The sequence below is a fragment of the Artemia franciscana genome, chromosome 10, assembly GCF_032884065.1.
Source record: "Artemia franciscana chromosome 10, ASM3288406v1, whole genome shotgun sequence".
In the NCBI taxonomy this organism is placed as follows: domain Eukaryota; kingdom Metazoa; phylum Arthropoda; class Branchiopoda; order Anostraca; family Artemiidae; genus Artemia; species Artemia franciscana.
Window position 1 is genome coordinate 49,337,186 of NC_088872.1, and position 24,666 is coordinate 49,361,851.

General features: G+C 34.4%; 2 protein-coding genes across 7 annotated transcripts in view; both read left to right on the plus strand.

Moving 5' to 3' along the window:
• The window catches only part of LOC136032310 (transcription factor A, mitochondrial-like), a 56,071-nt gene extending 35,778 nt beyond the window's left edge, over positions 1 to 20,293 (plus strand). For 5 of the 6 annotated variants that reach the window (XM_065712603.1, XM_065712605.1, XM_065712607.1 and 2 more), the window contains exons 4-6: positions 438 to 536; positions 9,722 to 9,853; positions 20,095 to 20,293. In XM_065712603.1, the coding sequence (XP_065568675.1) occupies positions 438 to 536; positions 9,722 to 9,853; positions 20,095 to 20,214 (351 nt within the window). In that variant the 3' untranslated portion in view covers positions 20,215 to 20,293. The remainder of the gene's footprint in view (positions 1 to 437; positions 537 to 9,721; positions 9,854 to 20,094) is intronic. The other variant, XM_065712609.1, reaches the window with a different exon arrangement.
• A 2,856-nt stretch (positions 20,294 to 23,149) lies between these two features.
• Positions 23,150 to 23,527, plus strand: LOC136032490 (piggyBac transposable element-derived protein 4-like). Its single transcript, XM_065712801.1, has one exon. The coding sequence runs from the start codon at positions 23,150 to 23,152 to the stop codon at positions 23,525 to 23,527; it is 378 nt and encodes a 125-aa protein (XP_065568873.1).
• Positions 23,528 to 24,666: the final 1,139 nt, after the last annotated feature.

A 24,666-nucleotide genomic window follows, 5' to 3' on the forward strand; every position in this document is an offset into this window, starting at 1 on the left:
TTTTAGTACAGTTGACCCTGAAAAAAGGTGCATTTGTAGCCATAATTATCAATAAAAATAAGTTTAAAATTTCTTTACATAGATGGCATAAATCAAACTTATCAGGCATGTTGATTTGATTGTACTAGGTTTACTAAGACTGAACTTTTTGTGGGTATATTTTTGGTGTAATACCTTAAATTAGGCTTTTTCGCCAGTGGGTGTTTTCCTCCTTGTTCTAAAATAAAAAAAAAAATTCTAAAAAAAAAAAATAATAAAAAAAATAAAAAAATGGGAACTTGTTTTAATTTGAGATTGTTTTCGGACTTTCTGTTTCTGCTACCAAAAGCATCAATGACTCTTTAGTTACCGTTCACTTCCGTCAAAGATCTTATTAATTATTTATAACAGATTAGGCCGTTGTTGAAACTTTGCACTTACCCAATTTTTTTTTTCAGGCATTAGAAAAAGCTTTAGGAGCGCCAAACCGTCCAGCTAAGCCTTATGCCTTGTTCGTTGGAGATTTAGCTAAGATGAAAGTTATGTCTTCTACACGCGTATGTGTTTTTCGTAATTTTTTTATGATCCTACTCACAGGAACTATAATTATATATAACCCATAGGATAATAACCCAAGTAAGGGGATGTATCTCATGTTTTCATGAGAATAAATATAATATTTTCAAACTTTTTAAAGAGTTTTTTTGTTATTTGGGTTCTAATAAGAATAATGTAAGAAAAAGAATTCAGAGTGTTTCTGATTTGGATAAATAATGAGAAGAAAATTTATTTTCTTTCTTATGTATTTTTATTATGATTTGAAACGTGAAATTTTGTCTTAATAATTAAATCAATTACGGTAAATCTATATTATATTAAGAATGTATAATGCATTGTTTGTAAAAAAAAAGAAAAAAAGTGTGTTTTGTTTTATATGGACCATATGTGATGGACCATGAACCATAGATGAGTGATTATGATGGTTTTTTATGGCACTTGGTATTAACCAAGTGACATATAGCAATCGCCAATTCTGTCCGTCTGTCTGTCTGTCGGTCTGTCGGTCCCGGTTTTGCTACTTTAGGCACTTCCAGGTAAGCTAAGACGATGAAATTTGGCAAGCGTATCAGGGACCAGACCAGATTAAATTAGAAATAGTCGTTTTCCCCGATTTGACCATCTGGGAGGGAGTGGGGGGCCGGTTAATTCGCAAAAAATAGAAAAAATGAAGTATTTTTAACTTATGAGCGGGTAATTGGATCTAATGAAATTTTATGTTTGGAATGATATTGTGTCTTAGAGCTCTTATTTTAAATCCCGACTGGATCTGATGACATTGGGGGGAGTTCGAGGGGGGAAACCTAATGTCGCGGTTTTGCTACTTTAGGCACTTCCAGGTAAGCTAGGACGATGAAATTTGGCAAGCGTATCAGGGACCGGACCAAATTAAATTAGAAATCATCTTTTTCCCAATTTGACAATCTGGGGGGGGGGAGTGGGGGGCCGGTTAATTCGGAAAAAATAGAAAAAATGAAGGATTTTTAACTTATGAGCGGGTGATTGGATCTTAATGAAATTTGATGTTTGGAATTTTAAAGCTCTTATTTTAAATCCCGACCGGATCTGATGACATTGGGGGGAGTTGGAGGGGGGAACCTAAAATCTTGGAAAACACTTAGAGTGGAGGGATCGGGATGAAACTTGATGGGAAAAATAAGCGCAAGTCCCAGATACATGATTGACATAATCGGAACTGATTCGCTCTCTTTGGGGTAGTTGGGGGGGAGTAATTCTTAAAAATTAGAAAAAATGAGGTATTTTTAACTTACGAACGGGTGATCGGATCTCAATGAAATTTGATTTTTAGAAGGATATCGTGTCTTAGAGCTCTTATTTTAAATCCCTACCGGATCTGGTGACATTGGGGGGGGATTTGGGAGGGGGGAACCTAAAACTTGGAAGTGGAGTGGATCGGGATGAAACTTGGTGGGAAAAATGAGCACAAGTCCTAGATACATGATTGACATAACCGGAACGGATCCGCTCTCTTTGGGGTAGTTGGGGGAGGGGTTAATTCTGAAAAATCAGAAAATGAGGAATTTTTAACTTACGAACAGGTGATCGGAACTCAATGAAATTTGACATTTAGAAGGATATCGTGTCTCATAGCTCTTATTTTAAATCCTGACCGGATCTGGTGAGTTTTGGGGAAGTTTGAGGTGGGGGAACCTAAAATCATGGAAAACGCTTAGATTGGAGGGATCGGCATGAAATTTGGTGGGAAAAATAAGCAGAAGTCTTACATGCGTGATTTAAATAATTGGAACGGATCCGCTCTATTGGGGGGGGGGTTAATTCTGAAAAATAAGAAAAAAATACGTATTTTTAACTTGCGAAGGAGTGATCGGATCTTCATGAAACTTTATATTTAGAAGGACCTCGTAACTCAGATCTCTTATTATAGATCTCAACCGAATTAGGCGTAATTGGGGGGGGGGCAGTTGGGGAGACCGGAAATCTTAGAAAATACTTGAAGTGGTGAGATCTGGATGAAACTGGATAGGAAGAATAGAAACCTGTCTAAGATACTTGACTGACATAACCGGACCGGATCTGCTCTCTTTGGTGGAATTGGGGGGAAGGGTAATTTTGAAAATTGAGATATTTGTAACTTACGAAAGGGTGGCCAGATCTTAATGAAATTTGATATTTAGAAGGATATTGTGCTTTAAAGTTCTAATTTTAAATTCCGACCAGATCCTATGACATTGGGGGGAGTTGGAGGGGGAACTAGAATTCTTGGAAAATGTGAAAATTGGGGTATTTTTATCTTACGAATAGATGAACGGATCTTAATGAAATTGGATTTTTAGAAGGAATTCATGTCTCAGAGCTCTTATTTCAAATCCCAACCAGATCTTTTGACATTGGGGGGAGTTGGAGGGGGAAATCTTGGAAAAACACTTGGGGTGGAGGAATCGAGATGAAGCTTGGTGGATAGAATAAACAAATGTCCTTGATACGTGATTGACAGAATCGTAGTGGATTCGCTCTCTTTGGAGGAGTTGGGGGGAGGGGTTCAGTGATTTGGCGAGTTTGGTGCTTCTGGACGTGCTAGGACGATGAAAATTGGTAAGCGTGTCAGGGAGGTGCACAATTTGACTTGATAAAGTCGTTTTCCAAATTCGACGATCTGAGGGGCTAAAGGGAGAGGAAAAATTAGAAAAAATGAGGCATTTATAACTTACGAGTGGGTGATCGGATCTTAATGAATTTTGATATTTAGAAGGACATCGTGAGTCAGAGCTCTTATTTTAAATCTTGACCGGCATTAAGCCTCTTATTTTCCTTTTTAAATCAATCTGTTGATTCATAGAATTTTGTTAGAGCTCATACCATATGATCTCTTGGCTCTTAGCTCTTCTCGCCTCGTCACAAGTGCCATATGAGCTCTTAGCTCTTGTTTTACTGGCTTTAGGTTCTTGCTGAGTAAGTGTCTTGTTGAGGGAGTTTTTGTTGTAAAGTTCTTTAAGTGGTTTATTGTATAATTTGTTTGCTGATGAGTCTGTGGAACTTCCAATAATGTGCCCAGAACCAAATTGAAGCCTGGGGTGTAATATAGCTACATTGAATCTTTTCACTGAAAGTTCTAGTTAAATTTCACCATGAGATATAGAAAATTCCACTGAAACTATCATCTTCAGGGTAATTGCAATGTATTTAGAAGAAAATGGGTAAAGTTTGGCAAATGATACGAATAAAATCCATTTTTTGTTCTGGAAGATGGTGTTTTTACTAAAAATTTGTCTTCTTATTAACTCAAGTTTAAGTGCAGAGCATAATTGGTTTTATGATAAGGAGTATGGCTAATATCTAGAACTTATAATTTGTATGCAGACACATGGGCTGTCCAAAATACAAAAAATCCATTTGTAGGAGATGCTTTTTTTCTTTATTCTCATCTTCTTAACTTTAAAGAAATAGTTTGGGGTAGAAAAAACTATTGTCTCGCCACACAACCAGATCTGTCTAAACTCGATTTGGTCTTCTGACCTAATATTCATGCTATTTTTGCTTCTTATTCGCCAAAATTTCACTCAGATTTTTTGTTTTTCTTATAATTAAATAATTCCTTAAAATAATTCCTTTTTTTTACAAAAAACTGTCTTGAAAAATATCTTAAAAAAACCTTTGAAACTATCCAAAAAAACGGTATAAAACTATCTAAAAAAACTGTCCTGAAACTATCTAAAAAAAAAATTGATGCCATGGCCGAAAACCCTATACAGGAAAATTACAGTCTTCTGGCTTAAACAATAAGGAAAATCACTTTTTTACATGGGTAACACTGTGTCCTCTTTTTTCCTTTTTCTTTCCTCTACTGCTAGCAGGGCACTTGAATCTCATAGAGATCTATTTAAGAACTCATTTTAAAAGAAATCGCTACATATACATACTTTTGAAATTAATAAAACGCAATATTTAAAATGCAACCATTTTTTTTTTACAGAGACTATCTTGAGAACTATCTAAAAATAACATTTAAAACTATTTTTTTTTAATCTAAAATTATCTTAACAATATTATCTCGATACTATCTAAAAAAAGAATTTGATGCCATGACCGAAATACAGGGAAATTACAGTCTTCTGGCTTAAACAATAAGGAAAATCACTTTTTTGCATGGGTAACACTGTGTCCTCTTTTTTCCTTTTTCTTTTTTCTCTACTGCTAGCAGGGCACTTGAACCTCATAGAGATCTATTTAAGAAATCATTTTAAAAGAAATCGCTACATATACATACTTTTGAAATCAATAAAACACAATATTTAAAATACAATCATTTTTTTTACAGAAACTATCTTGAGAACTATCTAAAAATAACATTTCAAACTATTTTTTTAAAACATCTAAAACTATCTTAAAAATATTATCTTGATACTATCTAAAAAAAAATTGATGCAATGACCGAACACCCTATACAGGAAAATTACAGTCTTCTGCCTTGAATATAAGGAAAATCACTTTTTTCTTTTCCTCTTTTTTCTTTTCTTTTTTTTTCCACTACTAGCAGGGCACTTTAACGTCATAGAGAGCTATTTAAGAGCTAATTTTAAATGAAATTGCTACACGTACATACTTTTGGAATTGATAAAGCACAATATTCAAAATAAAATTACGTTTTTTTACAAAAAAAATTGAATCTTTGTATACAAATTGATGAGTGACGTCAAAATAGTATCAATTTCAATATTAGTGATCTGCAATCTATATGAACAGTGTTGTATGAGTTGTATAAGTATAGGCGGGATAAGTTTTAATTGGCCCCCCATAAGCTTAGTTCTGTTTTGCACGTTCCTTGCAAAAAGCATGTTAAGACATTTAATTTTTTCATGTTGAGGCCCTTGTTACCAAAAAGTTATTGTATTTTAGCAGTATTTTAGGGAGCGGACTCATAGCCCAGCTTAGACCCAGGGAAAATACACTGAAAATTTTCATTATTTCCACTGAAAATTCCATGAAATTCCACTAAAAATATGATTTTCGAAATAATTGTAAAATTTTAACAACAAGATTGTACCTTGTTTCTTAAATGATGAGAGTTTAAGTTTCTGTTTTAAGAAGACTGTATTTTATGTTTTATGCGTGAAATTTGTCTTCATATTTAATAATTTTAACATAAAGATAAATTAGCTATATAATAAGGAATATGATTGGTGCTTTTCATACATGATTTGGTTTCATAGTTAGTTAAATCAGCTATTTCAGTACAAGTTAGATACGTAATTATTTATATAATAAATTTCACTAAAAAATCTATCAAATTTAAATAAATGTGTCACTTTCAGAGTAATTGCAAAATATGGGGGATGCAAATGTAAATTGTTTTTTCGTTAAAGAAGAATGCTTATTTTACTGTGACGAAAATTTTCGTGTTTCTAATGTAAGATTTGTCTTCATAGTTGCCTACATTAATATGAGTATAAATTAGATACTTAATGAGCATAAGGAATGTAAGTTAAGCTTTTCATGCATGATTTGTTTTCATAGTTAGTTACGTTAATATCAATACGAGTTGGATACACGTTGTATAATAAACTTTGCTGAAAGCGTTGTCAAATTTATATGAATGTATCACTTTCTGAGTAATTGCATATATTTGGGATGTAACTGTGTTTTTTTTTTTTGTTTTTTTTTTTGGAAGAGAGTTTATTTTTCTTTCAAGATGATTTTTATGTTTTTAACGTAAGATTTGTCTTCATTGTTAACTATATTAATAAAAGCGTAAATTAGGAACGTAACGAGCTATAAAATTCGGAATATAATTAATAATACTTATAATTAATAATACTTACAATGCTGCTACCATGATATATATAGATAGATAGATATTTATTGCTACAGAAGTCTCATCGGGCCATAGCAAAAACAAAAAAAAAAACAAACAATCGTTTACGGATTTAATAAAAACTAAATGTAAACTACGACCAATTGTGTATAATTTCTATAATTAGCCGTCAAAAACACAAAACATTTTCTGGCAAAAAAAAGTTGTACGAAAAATGTGGTTTAATCCCGCTTTCCAGGGCTGTAATAAAAGAAAGGTTGAGATGGCTAGGCCACGTTCTACGGATGAAGGATGACAGATTAGCGAAGATTGTACTTTTTGGCCAACCGTCTGGGGCTACACGGAAAGCAGGTCGTCCTCGTCTGGGTTGGGAGGATGTCATAAATAAAGATTTGAATGAAATGGGAACTTCCTGGGATTGTGTAAAGAGGGAGGCTTTAAATAGATTAGGTTGGAGAGGAGCGAGCGTAGCTGTGTTGGCCTCAGGCGACTTGGTGCTGCAGTAGTAGTAGTAGTAGTAGTAGTAGTAGTAGTAGTAGTAATATGCCATATGTTTTTCTGGTCGCTTTATTTTTGAACTAATACTTGGTCGAGGGGGATAGTTTTCTTTAAAGTAAACAGAATTTTTGAAAAGAGAGCCATAGCGCACTTTAGACCCTAAAAATAAAAGCAAAATTTCTTTAAAAAAAAGAAAAAGAGCCATTACACACGTTGGAGCCTAGAATTTAAGGAAACAATTGTGTTTTCCTTTTGAAAAAAGCCATTGCGCATTGGAGCCTAGAATTTATTGTGTTTTCCTTCTTGAAAAAGAGCCATCGCTCACGTTTGAGCCTAGAATTAAAAAAAATAAATTGGGTTTTCCTTCTTAAAAAAGAGCCATTGCTCACGATGGAACCTAGAATTAAAAATAAATAGGTTTCCTTCTTTAAGAAAAGCCATTGCTCACGTTGGAGCCTAGAATTTAAAAGAAAAAATGGGATTTTCCTTAATGAAAAAGAGCCATTGCTCACGTTAGAGCTTTGAATTTAAAAGGAAAAATCGTGTTTTCTTCTTGAAAGAGCCATTGCTCACGTTGGAGCCTAGAATTTAGAAGGAAAAATTGTGTTTTTCTTCTTTAAAAAGAGCCATTACGCACGTTGGAGCCTAGAATTCAAAAGAAAATATTGTGTTTTCCTTTTGAAAAAGAGCCATTGCGCACGTTGGAGCCTAGAATTCAAAAAGAAAAATTGTATTTTTCGTTTGAAAAAGAGCCATTACACACGTTGGAGCCTAGAATTTAAGGAAAAATTGTTTTTTCCTTTTGAAAAAGAGCCATTACTCACGTTGGAGCCTAGAATTTAAAAGACAAACTTGTGTTTTCCCTTCTTGACAACGTCATGAAATTTAAATGGATGTATTGCCTTCAAAGCATTTGCATAATATTAAGAATGCATACTTTTTTAGGAAGACGCGACTAACCGTAAAAACTGCATAAAAAAGTGTTGATTGGGAAGAAAAGTTGGGTACCCGTTGGGTACCCCCCAAATTACAGTTGGGAATATGATATTCAAACATCTCACTTATGCAGGTTTTTTATTCTTATACTATAAGATAAGGTCGAAAAGACAAGGGACTGTATTTAATATAACTGTATAAATGTAGTTATAAACATATAACTATAGGTATGATATAACCATAGTTATAATATAACTAAGTGTAATAACTAACTATAAATATAACTATAAGATCCAAATAAATAAAACAATCACAAGCACGGCTTGGCTGGGCTGGATTCGTTTTTTGGAGTAAAAAAAAAACAAAACAGTATAACATCAAAAAAGGTTTCAAAAACTAATCATATGCATAAAACTATCAAAATAAGGTATTCTCATTCCATTGAAATTGTCAAAAAAAACACAACTACAAACAAATCAATAAAACTTAAAAATGTATATCTATATTTATGGGTCATGTCGTGTCAAAAAATTAAAACAAATAAAACATGGAAATTAGAAAGGGTCAATAAAAACATAAAAGGAGGAGATGTTTGAACATAAAACAAATAACAAATATCCGTAATAAAAGGGACTAATGTTTTTTCGTATCTTGAATTAAAGGTCCGAATAGAGGACAAGATAGGAACAGGCTGAGGGACGGCCCGGCTTGGGTAAAGTTTGGGTGGGTAATTTATTCAGAAGATTAAGGAAGGAGATAAGTGCATCAGCTTTGGGGATAATATCATTAATATCCCATTTTAGAGTAGAAGAAATTATGACACCAAGTATTTTCAAAGAAAATTACAGGAGGCATTAAGGAAAAGGAGGGTTTTTTCAAGGAATTGAATTAGTAGTATCCTGGATGAAGAAGGGATTACTCTCGTATCTAATTCCAAGGCATCATTAGAAATGGCATTGATGATACTGAAAGGGTTACTCGTGAAATTGCTATAATAGTTTTGAGCAACCGTGAGGTCATCAACAAATATTCATCTGTCGGGAATTCCTTAGCGAGACTGTTGATCATAATTGAAAAAAAAGAAGGGAACCTAGAAGAGCACCTTGAGGTATTCCCTTGTGAACAGGAAGGGGAGTGGATTAATGGTTCTGGTATTTGACTACCTGTGATATATTTGATAAGAAAGAGGCAACGAATTTCACCGGGAAAAGTCAATGTTGAATTCAGTGAGAAGTTTCTGGACTAATATAATCTGATATACAAGGTCAAATGCTTTTTGGAGATCAATGGAAATTAAGTTGAGACAGGTATTAGGCTTTTGACTTCTACCAGGTATAGTAGAAGTGGAACTGAGGCTCTTGAGTTGCCTCAACAATATCACGTTATCAACATTATTTATGCAAATTTTTGTTTTTTTTAGATCAAGGTCAATTATTCTAATCCATTCTATCTTTAATCTTATTTTGTTATCTGTCATATTTTGTAGTAGATCTAATCTTGACTTGCAGTTGTACAATAGATTGACCTCTGCCCGGCCCTATTGGCCAAGCCCATCTGTTTGGACCTATTGGGGTTCAATCCCAGCTGTCGTTGGATCAAGGGGGAAGGGGCTCATAAACTAAATAAATTCTGATGAAACGTCTGTGAATTGGCTGTGTGCCAAGTAGCACTGGAGGAATTTCTCATTTTACTTGAATTTAATAGATCTAACTTGATCTATTTTTGTTGGATTCTGTTCATTAGATTGTTAAATATCTAAATAGTTTAGATTCAAAGTTTCTAAAAGTAACACTTAGCTCTACATTTATTCTTACTTTCCTCTCTTTTTTCTTATTTTTGCGAAAGATGACATGCTTCTGTTTTTATCTTCATTTTATTTGTTAGTGGCCTAACCATATGGATCTGTTTGTTTTCTTCTTTTTTCTCTCTCTCTTTTTTTCTTTTCTTTTTTTTATTTAGGGTGGAGCCATGAAGGATTCGGTAGATGATTACCACGCACTCCCTGAAGAAAAGAAGAAGGAATATAGCCGACGATATTTGGAGATGAAAATCGAATACGATAAACAGTACGAAGCATGGAAAATTAGAATAGTAAGTTTTTTTACACTGGTAGTTGATAATTGTTAGTATTAAAATTAATACTTTCAGGACGGTATCATAATGATTAATATCACAATTTATAACATATAATAATCAATATTATAGGTCGTTTGAGGCTATTGTACTCAAGCACATTTTATTGTCAAATGCCTTACACGGTCATGCCCATCAGTGGCAGTTCTCTTCACAATAGAAGGTAAGGCACTAAACATATGATAATGACAGCCATAGCCATCGTCATACAAATTTATGTGCAAAATCGAAATAACACAAAACATAGTCAAAGTAAACCTTAAAACATTTGAATATCCGACTTTCTGAAAATTAAAATTAATCCAAGTTCAAATTTAAAAGGAAACCTTCAAAATTCTACAGCGAATTAAATGAATAATTAACTAAAATGGAACTATAATGTAGAAACGGAAACTATAATGTAGAAACGGAACTCTATGTAGGAACTAATGTAGAAACTGAACTATAATGTAGAAACGGAACTATAATGCAGAAACGGAATTAAAACGGAACAATATGTAGAATTATTGACGAATGAGTGTAGCATTGAAACCTTGACGAACGAGTGAACGAAACTATTTGCGTAACGTATACGTCATGCTGTTAGCGGCTGGATTTTAGTTAGCGGTTCAGATACTTTTGGTGAGAGCCGGTGGCGCAAAAGGAGATGCTCAGGTGGAAGGATTTCCCAAAGCCGTTGATTTGCCAAAATATCTATGCCAAATCCACCATGGCGTACCGAAATAGTTGTAAGTGAAGATTGTTTTAAGGGGAGTAATGAGGGACTTTGGGGAAGTCAGAAACTACCATGAGAGCTCGGTAATGAATTATTTCCACGTGGTCCTTCCGATCTGAAGTCAGGTCATAATTAAAGACGGGACAAGCATATTCTACAAGCGGTCGGATAAACGTAAAGGAAATACGCAATAACTGGGGGTTGGGACAAGGAGTTTTAAAGATAGGATACCCAGTTTTGCCCGTTGATCATCTCCTGTGTCTGTTTATCCCGCTTAAGGTTCCTATGAGATATATTCCTAAAAGTTGATGCCTGGATCCTGCAACCTGAAACATTCAGTTATGCAAGAGGTGAGTTGTGCCTCAGATAAGAAAAATAATACGAGCGATTTTTTACGATTGATGACCATTTTGCCCTCCTCTGCTTGGCGTGACAAACCCGCCATGCTTCTATCTGCGTCACTTGAAAAACTCTTTTAACAGATCCCCCGCACTGATAAATCATCAACTAATTTAAAGCAATCCGACTCATCATTTGGCAACTCATTTCCCATAACCAATAAAAGTAGAGGGCCTATATTGTTCCCTGGGGAACTCTACTGTAGATTGGCCGGGAGACCAAAATGGACTGAATTGTGCTTAGTTGTTTTACTTCTACCTGAAAGAAAATTTTCAACTATTCTTACCAAATATACATCATCATTAAAATTTTCCAATAGCTTGCCAAAAAGGGTACTATGTCAGCCCAAATTGAATGTTTTCTTTAGGTCATGTACATTGGGGTTGACCCAGCGATCTGGTTCATCTAGATACTTTAAATTATTATTAAGAAAACTTACTAAACAATGGTGTTTTGAACTTTTCGGAAGAATCCTTAATTGTTTAAGGTGCATTTTATCCAGAATAAAAGTTTTCAGCCACCCAGCGATGAAACTTTCATATATCTTGCTAAAAAATAGGAGTCATCGTGACAGGGTGCACACCTGTAAAATTCTGGGGATAGAGGTTATGAATCACTTTTTCCAGTTTTGCGTGTACTAGCCTGATCTCGTGATCTTATTGAATATTAAAGTTAACAGAGCACTCAAAAATTCAGGAAAACTCTGAGGTCAAGGGGAATATCGAGTGGTGTAATACGGGTCCTCAGTGGTTTCTTCAATTTGAGGGTAACTTCAGATTCCATGATGATTGGGTAATCCATACAATCTGGTATCGATATCGATATCGGGTACATACAATCGAAATCGGGTGGATATCGATAGCGATATCTCCATACTAGAATATCGAGTGGTATAATACTGGTTCTCAGTGGTTTCTTCAATTTGAGGGTAACTTCAGATTCCATGATGATTGGGTAGTCCATACAATCTGGTATCGATATCGGGTACATACAATCGATATCGGGTGGATATCAATAGCGATATCTCCATACTAGAATGTCGAGTGGTGTAATGCTGGTCCTCTGCATTTTCTGCAATTTGAGGAGAACTTCATGTTCCGTTATGACTGGGCAATCCATACAATTTGGAGATGGAGCTAAATAATGCTTCGAGTTTAGTGGGGGAAGTAACTAGACAATCGCTGCCAGTTGAATGTTTAGGCGATGTGGAGTTTCTTTACCTCGATCATCACAGCCAAAATTCAGTCCATTTTGTGTTTTGTCTGTCATGTGCTTTATCCTTTTGTACAACTGTCTAGACTTTGAATCCAATAATTGAAAGCTTTCTTTCGGTAGTATCCACTCGCGTAATTTTGTCAATTTCCCTTGGGGGGGGGGGCAAATTAGGAGCCAATTTTTCTAGATCAAGTGAAAATGATAATGAAAACTGAAAAATGAGCTGTATAGTACCTTAAAGGTAAAGATATACTAAAAAAAACTGCCCCTTTCTGTAGATGCTTGAATTGCGCACGCTTATCTTAGTTTTGACAAAATTTTTGAAGAAACTAAATTTCAGCTTGGGGAGAGGGTCAAACTGGGTTCGCGGGGGGCAACGTATGGGAGGTACAGTTGCCTCCCTCCTGTCCCATTGCAAATTACGGCCCTGGTAGCACCCTAGTGCTTCCTGAAGGGTAACTCGTATGATTTTATTCTTCTGGGTAGTCGCATCCTTGTGTTTTTTCCTCTAAAAATGTCTCATTTTCCTGCTTTTATTTATATTTTAACGTCTGGATGATCTGCTGAAAAATGTTTGTTGCTTTTTTTGAAAAATAGAAATTGTAGAATAGAAACAGAAATTCCGAAAAAAATTTCATGAAAAGCAGTGGTCATTTTCCATAGAATTTATGCAGTCCCAGTTTTCAGTCGTGATCCAATTACCGAGACCAAACAATGGTGTAGGTGCAGGTGCAGATCGAGGGTGAAGTTGTAGCTGCCTCCTACTGGGGGGGGGGGGGCTGATGATGGTTTCTTATGGAACTAAGATATGTTAGTAGCTATGCGGCCCAGAGTCTTTTCACCTTTTGTTGTTGGGCAATTAACTCACTCTTTTAGACCTAATCCTGCTCCCAAAGAATCTATGCGTGGTTTGTTAGCGTTACCAAGCAGGAATGTGCCACCCTTGAGGTATTTACCCACTTCGTAGTCAGCGTTTAATTGAAGTTTTTCCGAAAAACTTTTTGAGAACTGACATCTTTTCCTGGGATATAATAAAAAACACAAATAGCAAATACCCAAAGAATCTCGTCATAATCATCAAGTGCAGTTACCTCTATCTTAAAAGCCAGTGGTCATATGGGCGCAGCTTTATTACTTTATTATAACCAGACAAACCAAGTAGATCCTGATTTTGCGTATCTGTTACCGCTACTACTAAGCTTTATATGAGCTAAATTCTCCAGATCAATAATGTTAAATGTATTTAAACTTTCCGCATTAATATACAAAAAATATGCTGAACAATAACATTAGAAGAGTATTCATTTGCCTTGATTTTTACCTTAGTCCTTGGGCAGCTGGTTTCCTCGTGTTCGATTCTGCAAGGCCAGTTTCTTCTAATGCCCAAAACCTGTTACGAAGTTGGTTGTTACGAACCTACAATGCAGTAGGTTGACATTTTAGGAAGGAAAGATCAAGGGATTGGGGTAGGGGGTGGTGGGGAAAGAGGAAGAAGGAGAATTGCAAACGGAACCGGAGATTAGCAGAGTTTGTCTGACCCACGGTGACTGCAAAGAAGGGATCCAGTAATGTGATGTCCATATGGAAAACTTGTCTTGGTTGCCACTTGATGGAGGAATATCGAAAGGGCGAGTTTCTTAGACTCTGCTGTTGCCCCCTTGTATAGTCAAGTCCTCCGGCTCGGGTTTGGGATTATTGCTTGGAGCAGCGTCTGGCTATGGCTTGGCATGCTAAAATCCAAAAATGCTGGATCATGCCTAAAACGAGACAAATGGTCAAAATAATTAAAAGACTTTAATTAGTTAAATAATAATTAGTATAATAATTAATAATAAATTACCAACACTATCAGCAAAACTGCAAGACTTGTCGGCACAGGCTGTCATAGGGCAAAGATCAACATGATCGAAATTGCAAGTGGATGCTTTGCACTTTTTCAGTTTTTATTAGTGGCATTTTGGTAGTAGTTGTTTCAGTATTATTTATTTATTAATACCAAATGCGGTAATCTCTAGAAATCTTCCAATTATAATAACATTCATTTAGATTTATAATAGACTTGTAGACTAGTTAATATTTTCCCCAGGATCAAGAATTAGTATACATATTAAATTTTCAGACTTAGGATGATTCCTAGATTTTTCGTCAAAATCGTGCGTTCTTTGTAAAAAAAAAAGAAGAAGAAAAACAAACAAAAAATAATCAGGAAACTACGAAAAGTAATTAGACTTTTCAACTGATCAAAATTTGAGTTATTGAAAAATTTAAAAATTATTTTTACTTTTACTTTTTATCCTCTACAATCCATGATTTCTACATTATTTAGAATTTTTGATTTGAAATTACTTAACAACTTTGAAAAGTACTTAAACTTTAGATAAAAATTATTTTACTGGTCACCCTCTATAATCATTAGAAGTTTTTAATGCAAAATTATTTATGAAATCTTAGAGTACTTAGCTTTGAATGAAGATTGTTTTACTTGTCATCACCCATAATTCAAGGTTTGTTCATCATTTAACACTAACAGCAATAAAATTCCGCTGAAAATCAAGAGATAGTGACTTTTTGTAGAATAAGAAAGTTTGCTAAACAATAAATTTTCTGCAATAACAGTAATTCCTGGAACTTCAGTTGAAATGTCACGCTCTCACTAAAAAACTAGAAGTAATTGTAATCTAGACTTCCAAAAGTGCTTTTAATTTAAATACGCATGGGTTAATTTGTTGTCCTCTAAAATTTATGGTTTGTACATCTTTTAGAAGTCTAGCAGAGAGGTGTTTAATTCTGCTGTGAAATGTGGTTTAAAATTCTGCTAACTCCTGATGCTAACAGCTCTCTGCAGCACTAAGTCGCCTGAGGTCAACACAGCTCTGCACGCTCTTTGTTCATTTAGTCTATTCAAACCTGAACACTTTGCCTCCTCCTCCTCTCATTAAATACCAGTTCTAATTAAATTGTTTCTTGTGGACTCTTCCAATCGTATTTGGTGGCAACTTGTTTTTTTTCTCAGCCCTAGATAGATGGTCAAAAAGTCCGAGATAGATGATCTTCCTTCCTCTTTCAAGATTGGCCTAGCCATTTTAATCTTTGTTTCATTATAGTCCCGAAAAGCTGGATCAGAATACATTTTTTACAGCCTATTGTTAGATATATGATTAGTCAAACGGAGTATCTCAAACTATTTTTCGACAATTTGCCTGGGAAACAATCTTCCTCCGCCTTTAGAAGTTTCCATGTGTCAGAGCCACATTTAACCCATGTCAGTACTGTTTCTTCCAGTTTTCTAATCTTCGGCCCCAGACTTACCTTCCTATTCTTCCAAACTTTTTTTCTGTTTTTCAAATAGCTTTAGATTCCCTAACAATGGATTTACCTGAATTTACCAGAATCTTTAATTACCCGTGCCATATGTGCCGGAAACTTATAAGCACTGCTCAAGGTAATTCGCCGAAAAATGCCTTTATTAGTTTATTTTCCTCAAAATTGAGGATTGTATAAAATACATCAATGAAACTGTAGACAAAAAAAAATTAAGCACAGAATTGATTTACAATAGGCTTAATAGTATAATTACATAAAATACGGCGCAATCTTTTACGATCTGTCATCCTTCGTCTGTCAAGCTTGGCCTAGCTTATTTAACCTTTATTTCATTATTGTCCCGAGAAGTTGGAAAGAACCACGTTTTTTCTACAGCTTATTGTTTGGTGTACGGCTAGTCAAACACGAACCTCAAACTATTCTTATAGTTTGTCTTTAGTATAGTATTACAGGCAATTCCTTTGGGGAACATTTAACAAATTTTTCCCTGCCTTTGGAAGCACCTGGGCTTCAAAGCCACCCTTGACCTCTGATATATCTTCCAGTATTCTAATCTACGTTGCAGACTTGCCGTCATATCCTTCCAAACCTTTTCCATGTTGTCAAAAAATTTTAGTTTCCCTAGTTCTGAAATTGCTAGAATATTTATTTTCCCATGCTAAATTTTCTAGCAAATTCCAGGGGCCATCCCCCCTGAAATGTTTCTCCGACTCGTAAAACGGGACAAAAATGAATATAAACAAATTTTTGATTTTTTTTGTACCCCCCCCCCCCTGAAATAAATCCTTTTGCCCCTCCTCCCCTTGAAAAAAAACTCCTGGATACGGTCATTCACGTGAATACTACACAATCTAATCTGCTGAAAAATACCTTTGCTTTTTACGTTTGAAATAGTTTGATACAATGCATGACTGAAGACTGTTAAAGTGTTAAATGCTTAAGATGACTTCTAACCGCAACCTCTTTTCCTCCCTTGACTTCTGGTAGCCATGTCCCTAGAAAAAAAAAAGTCCTAGCTCTGCTCGTGTCTATAACGATATTTATTTCTTATGATTTTAATAATAGTAATTTGATTATGAAAGTAACGTGGCATTGCATAGGATAGCTAGATGGCAACCTTTTTTAATGTCATTGAGATAAAGAGAAGACAGAAGTAGTTTGAAGATGAAAAAAACTGTTATGTCTAAAGGGGGTAAGAAATCCCCACTCGAATATATATATATATATATATATATATATATATATATATATATATATATATATATATATATATATATATATATATATATATATATATATATATATATATATATAGCTGCGTTATTTTCTAATAAGTTTCTTATGTCTGTACATTTTTTATCTGGATTTTTGATTTCCTTGTTTTGGTCCAAGAATTGTCATAATAAATATCGAGATATGAAAGTTATTTTCATCTGAAAACTGTGTTTTGAATGTTTATAAGTAGTTTCGTAAAGTTCACTATCCTCCATGTGTCAATATAAAAAAAAAATACAAGGCCAGATTTTCCCTTTCCTTGGGTGATAGTTGAACAATTTATATTTTTAATTTTTGATTTCCGATTTTTCCTAATAGAAGTCTGAAAAAATTGGAAAAAGTAGCAGTTTTTGGGCCAAAGCTTTCAATTTTAATAATTTCATAGACGACACTGACTTTTAATTTTCAAATTTAAGCGAATGAAAATAGAAAAAAATTGTTATAATATTTTAAATAAGACAAGGGTCAAAAATAAACAAACAAACTTTTAATACTAAACAAAATCCAAATATTCGGCTTCACATCTGGAAGCATTTGTCAATGGAGGAAATATATATATATATATATATATATATATATATATATATATATATATATATATATATATATATATATATATATATATATATATACATATATATATATATATATATATATATATATATATATATATATATATATATATATATATATATATATATATATATATATATATATGTATAAAGTAGTTTAAACAAGACACGAAAAAAACAGAGACAACACACAAAATCTATACAATAAATAAAGAGAAAAACGAAAGGAAACTCGTATTTAAATAAAATCCAATCAAGTAAAAATACAAGGCACAAGCCAAGATATCGCTGTATACTGCTGTAAACGTATGTCTCTTAATTAATCTTCTGGAACTAGATTCATATATATAACCCCTTGAATCGAATATATAGCCCCCTTCGACTATACATATATAGCCCCAATACTACTCATTTCATTATGCAGTTTCCTCAAAAGGATTTAATTTTAAATATTTATAGGTGAAAAAAATCCATAATTTATCATGTATGTTAATTTATAGATTGTTGACATGCTATTTTTAATAAGGAAGGATTTATTAATGAAAAAACCAAATAAATAATATATAACTTGTTATATTATATTACATTAACATATGATATACTGTCATTATTAAATGACCAATCCTTCTTGGAAGAAATTATGGTTCTTAGAAGGATCTGGATTTTGAATTTCTAATAAAAAATCTGTACCCCAGTATTATTTATTAACGAGTGCTGATGCTTCTGAGGCCCGAGAGTCATTTTTGAGTCGTAGTTGTACTGATCAAAACAGGATTTTACTGGCTTTTTGTTAAAATTACACTAAAAAACAAGTTTTGTAAGTGAAAGTAAGGAGCGACATTGAAACTTAAAACGAACAGAAATTATTCCATATAGGTAGGGGCTGTCCCCTCCTCAATACCCCACTATTTAAGCTAAAACTTACTCTTTCTCAAAGCTCTACTTATTAAAACTATCAAAAACGTTAGCGTGAAGAGTGGGGCGTTGAGGAGGGCACAGCCCCTTTCATATACGGAAAAATTTCTGTTCCTTTTAAGTTTTAATATCGCTTCTTACTTTCAGTTAAAAAACTTTCTTTTTTTTATTGAATTTCTGAACGTTTTTGAATTCATGCAGATTTTGAAGATTGCTCATCGTACATGAATAATTAAATAGAAATTTGCATATTAATTTCACTTTTTTTAACTAATGATAACCTTATAATAGCCGAAGTTTGATTTTTCCTCCAATTATTTAAGAATAACTCTTTAATCACAAAGGCTGTTTAATTAGAATAATAACATATTTTAAAAGTTAGAAAAAAAACTGTAGCGTAAGACCGAGCTATTGTGGAGAGGAAACTGCCAACCCCTCTCATATACATAATATTTTCTGTTCTTTTTAAGTTTTAACGTTGTTACTTACTTTCGGTTGAAAAACCTTGTTTTTATTAATTTCTGGTTATTTTTAAATAATGCTGGGAAATTCGTTGCCCCCTTCATGGAAAATTTTCTACCCCCATGAAAAATTCCTCCATGGAAAGATGCGTAACTTTCTCACGTAACTTTCTCCCTCCGAACCCCCCTCCCTCCACCAGCAAAAATCCCCCCTGAAGACGTCTGTATATTTCCTAATAACTAATACTATATGTAAACAATTAGCAAAGTCCACAACTTGCAGCCCTTCCCCCGGGGACTGTTGGGGATCAAGTCATCCTCAAAAACGTAGTTATTAGATTTTTCGACTATGTTGAACAAAATGGATATCTCAAAATTTTGATCAGGTGACTTTGTTGAAAAAGTGAGCATGGAAGGGGGCCTAGTCGCCCTCCAATTATTTTGGTCACTTTAAAAGAACACTAGAAATTTTAATTTTTGTTCCTCGCAATATTCTAGGACCACGGAGTCGATACGATCACCCCTGTAAAAAAAAACACGCAGCCATGATCTTTCTTCTGGCAAAAAAATACAAAATTCCACATTTTTGCAGACAGGAGCTTGAAACATCGACAGTACGGTTCTCTGATACGCTGAATCTGATGGTGTGGTTTTCGTTAAGATTCTATAACTTTTAGAGTGTGCCTTTTTGAAAATGAGGCAAATATTCTCAGGCTCTTAACTTTTGATGGGTAAGACTAAATTTGATGAAACTTAAACATTTGAAATCAGCATAAAAATTTTATTCTTTTGATGTATCTATTGCATGAAAATTCCGTTTTTTCAGAGTTTCGGCTACTATTGAGCCGGGTTGCTCCTTACTTACAGTTCGTTACCACGAACTGTAAATAATATTGAGCTTTAGCGTTTTGATGATTTGTAAGTTACTCGAGTTGTAAAAAGGCAGCATAGCTTTTTATGTCTGTATGAGCATTTTATGCGTCTTATAAACTTTTTCAATGCTAAGCGTGAGTGTAACTTATAAGAGTCGAAACTGGTGCTAGTGTCGACAAAAAAAACTATCAGCACGATCTAGCATCTAGTGACAATTGGCGTTTTTCCAAGCTCTGTAATCCTATTCCTGTCTGTACCCTAATTTTAACAATCACGCTAATTAGATTAATTTTTCTTGTTATTACACTAAAAAATGTTGAGTTTCGCCTAAACAGTAGGTGGCGTTGATCGTTTTGTTTTGCTCTAGCGTCAGGTCTCACTCTTATAAGTTATGCCCATACTCTTTGGATCAATTTGTAAATTGTCTTTCCTCATTCAATTAAATTCTAGGAGCCAGTTCTCATATCAATACTGGAAGTTATAAAAGAAACATATGAGGAAGTTCCAGTGATACGTGCACCATTAGAGCCCATGCCGATACCCTCGTATCTCAAGGATAGTGAAAGCTGACATTGTTATATTCAATTTATGTGATATCATATTTGAAAAGTTCCCATTTTTTAATTTTTAGGAAGCAAATTTGTTTTTGTATCTTATTGGTTTTGTGAGTATATTAGGTAATCCTTTTGGATAATAACGCTAAGTGTAAGGAATTCCCAAAGACCTTATATTACTGCTAGGTCAACACACCTATGGAGAGTTGTGATAGTTCCTTGGCTGTTCATAACGGTGGCACTATTCGATGAAGAACGCTTTGTGACAGGCATATTTGGACTCAAGTCTTTGGCCTTGAGTTTGTACACTTCGCTGTGACAAAGGTACATAAATACTATTTTACTGAACGTCGTATATCTCCATGTGTATTTTCTCCCTAAAAAATTTCTAACATTGTCTCTATTCTACTTACTTTTCGAGGTAAATCTAACTTATCTTGACTCTTCTACTATTACTACTGATAACAACTAACTCCTGCACCAAGCCGCCTGAGGTCAACACAGCTGCGCAAGCTCGTTCTTCATCCCAACCTATTCGAAGCCTCCCTCTTTACACCCTCCCAAGAAGTTCCCATTTCCCTTAAATTTGGCTGTGCAAAAATTTATGCAATTTCACTGGTTTTTGTTGTCAATTGCTATAGGGTTTAGGGGAGAGTAAATAAAGCCTTTGCTTGGTAACACCATAAATCTATGTATTCTCAGGTTGACAGTCATTGTTAGACCAGGGTTATCGACTCAATTTTATCGTCACAGGCACGTATGCATGGTGGTTCAATAAGAAACAAAATTTGGGAGGGGTGAGGGGAGGGCGTAATCACCAAAAGAAATGTATTTGATAATCTGAATAATAAGGGCCCAGAAATTAAAGAAAAAATGATTCTGAGATACGGCTAGACCCCCCCCCCCCTGCAGGTGTCATGTCTTGTCAGACTAAATTTGTTCGTCAGAGTGCGATGATATATTGAATTTTTTTTGGTTATTGAAATTAAACTATTTTTTTATTATTTTTTTTCAAGCAACAATAATTAAAATGATTTAATTATTGAATAAAATAGTCATATAAAAAACAATTTTATTAAATCTAAATAATTAAATTATTAAGAATTTTGAGTCTTTAATATATAACATTTTTAGTATTAAGAATCAGATAACTAGGAACTATTTTTATTGGCAATAAATCAAACTGTAGATCAAATAAAAAAAGAAAATAAAATTGCAAGTAAGAACAATTTTTATTGACTTAAAAATCCAAAAGAAAACTTCAAAAATTGGAAAATAATTTCATCATAAACTGCCCAGTTACTTGAGTGTCGAATGAAAGGTTTGTCAATATATCGAAAATTAACAATTTAAATTAATGACAAAATTCACCCTGTCATTTTTTTTTCAAACCCCTCCTAAACTTTTAGGTAAAAACATTTATCAAAGAGATTCATTGGCGGTCAGCCTCATAGTGAGCCGCCCTCTCATCAGAATTTATAGAAGTCGCTTCAAGTTGATTGTCTAGATTTTAGACCGGTCAAAAGCTCAATTGAAACCCCTGCTAAACTTGTAGGTAAAAACATTTATCACATAGATTCACTGATGATCAGCCTCCTTTTGAGCTCCTCCCTCAGCACAAGTTATGTAAATTGCTTTGAGTTGAGTGTCTAGTCAGATGAGATTTGATAGCAAGAGTCTCGATAGAAACTTCATATCTTAAGATAATTCGAATAAACAAACTTAGTTCAATGCAACAAAAAGTCGACACATATCAGCACTAAGAAGGGATACAAGAAATGGAAAGTAAACTGTTGGGTAAGAGTGACATTTTCTATTCCAAATCTTCTCAAAAGCCAATAGCGAATTTTTTAACACAAAATCAACCTTAGCAATCAACTCAAAAAACAACTCAAGTAAATTATTTCAGTTTGCTTACAAATTAAGTTACTCTTTTTATTTGATAATTTTTTTAATAAATGTATTTAAAAATAAACTTATTCCTAAGAAAATGTATCCTAAAATCAATTCCCCCTGCCACCACTGCTATTCTGGCGTCTGCCTCCCCCTGGAAAATTTTCTGCGGGTGCCCATGGTTCCCTCTCGATCTTGTCCTTACAAAATAAGTCTTTCTTCACTTTCATACTGTTGAAGTTTTTTTGTTATTCTTCTCAATGTCATTCCCTACAATTTCATCTACCCTTATCATTTGTTAACAGTTTGTTCGTATCCTCAATTGGAAAAGTCCGAATTATTGGTGCCATTCCTCCATTTTACACCTCGCTGATTAATACTTTGATGCCCTTTCTGCTTCATTTACTTTTATATCTTTCTTGTGTGGTCCATCACTCAGAAAATTTTTGTACAAATCATTTCTCTATTCCATCTTGCTTAAATGATTTTCGCTAATATACATGCCTTTCTAATTTTCCTCCCTAAAACATCGGATGCTTTTCAAACTATTTTCCTAAAATTATTCAATCCTTGTCACTGTTATTTGATGTAAAATACTTTCTGTCTCCCTAATAAAACGACATAGTCTTCATCTATTCGCTAAGGTAACTGAAAACTACACGCTTCCTATTCTTTTAAAAAAAAAAGGTAGCCACATTTGTTAATTAATTTTTCACTAAATTGGTTACCTTTTCTGAGGATTCTAGTGAGCTTTTTTTACCTGGTGGCAATGCTAATTGAATGATAAGAATTGTACCTCTGACAATTAAAGCTTATGGACATTTGATATGTTCACGAGTTTTTTATTTAGCCAACATTTTCAAGCAAAATCGTATGTAAGGGGCCCATTGGGATAGAAGCTTTACATAATCCAGTGGATTTTTTCCTCGAGCTGTTTGATCTTTATCTTATTGACCTCATCGTATTTCAAACGAACTTATATGCTACTTAGAAAGGTGTTCCGCTCTTCCCAACTACTCGAAATGAAATGAAAGTTTTTTTTAGCAATAAACATTCTTATGGGTGTCAAGACAGAACCATCTTATCGATATTTCTGGTCAAGTCACGAAGAGCTCAGAGATAATTACATCTCTAGGCTGATGAATATAAGCCGTTTCAGCTGGCTTCTTGCTCACGTTCATCTCAATGACAACTTGATCTTACCCCGGAAAGGATGTGACAACTATGACAAGCCCCACAAGATCAGACCGCTGATTGACAAACTACGCTCAAGCTTTCGAAGGACGTGCAAGGCTACTAAAGAGCAAGCCGTCGACGAAAGTGTGGTCAAATTCAAAGGACGCATTGCTTTCAAACAGTATATGCCTACAAAGCCCATAAACGAAGCTACAAGATTAGGGTCAGAGCAGACACGCACGGTTTTGTTTGTGATTTAAGGTCTACACTGGGAAGTTAGCTGACACTAGCGAGTTTGGACTTGGAGAACGAGTAGTTATAGATCTTACAACAGGATTGGAAGGCAAAAATTATCACGTTTATTTTGACAGCTTCTTCAGTTCAGAAAATCTTATGGAAAAAATGAAGAAAAATAAGCTTTACGGTTGTGGTACAGTTGGTAAAAACCGTAAAGGTCTACCAAAATTCAAAGCCAAAAAAGAGCTGAGACGAGGTGATTCAAATTATGATGTGAGGGCAGATTGAATCCGCTGTGTACGCTGGAAGGATAAACGATGTATACAACTTCTTTTGACGTTTCACAAAGGAGAAGAAATGACACAGATCAATAGGAAGGAGAAAGATGTATCTGATACCCAAGTTACATGCCCAAACGTGCTCGTCGAGTACAACAAGTTTAAAGGCTGCATCGACAAAGCTGTTAAGTTGATTTCCTTCTATACGATAGACAGGAAAAGCAGAAAGTAGTGAAAACACCCACTCTGGCACTTCGTCGACATTACAACAGTCAATGCCTTTGTCTTGTTCAAGTTGTCCACTATACCCGATGCTAACAAGATGACGTTGAAGGAATTTAAAATTTGCGTTGTCACTGGATCGGTTGGAAGTTATTCGTGCAAGGGTGAGAGAGGTTGGCCATCCAGAAAATCTGAGGTTATCGCCAAACTTAAGCCTTACGTTCCTCCAGAAAAGAGATTGAATCAATCAAAGCACTTACTTGTTCCGGGTATTTCAAGAAGATGGGTTCAATGTAGTACAAAGATTGAGCCCCATCGCAAAAAATGGTATTGCTCAATTTGTAAAGTTCCATTGTGCATGAAATACACTAAGAACCACTTTAGTTCTTTTCACCGGATGTGAGAGTTTTTCTGCACATGTGTCAAAGTGGTCTCTACCAGAGACCACCTTATATTTCATTTAATAGGTGGAATAAATTCTTTTTGAGTTCAATATTAGTCGGTTTCTAAGCCCAAGGACAAAGAAAACGCAAAAAAAAGTTGAATTTTCTGATGATTTCATATACTTACCGGAAAGTGCTATTCCAGGGAGAGATTCCAGTGAATTCCACTAGTGAAATTCACAAGCGAAAACAAGAATACTGTCTATTTGTACAGTACTT

Excerpts from the sequence above, each read along its gene's own strand:
- LOC136032490 (XM_065712801.1), top strand. The coding sequence starts at position 23,150 with ATGGGTGTCAAGACAGAACCATCTTATCGATATTTCTGGTCAAGTCAC.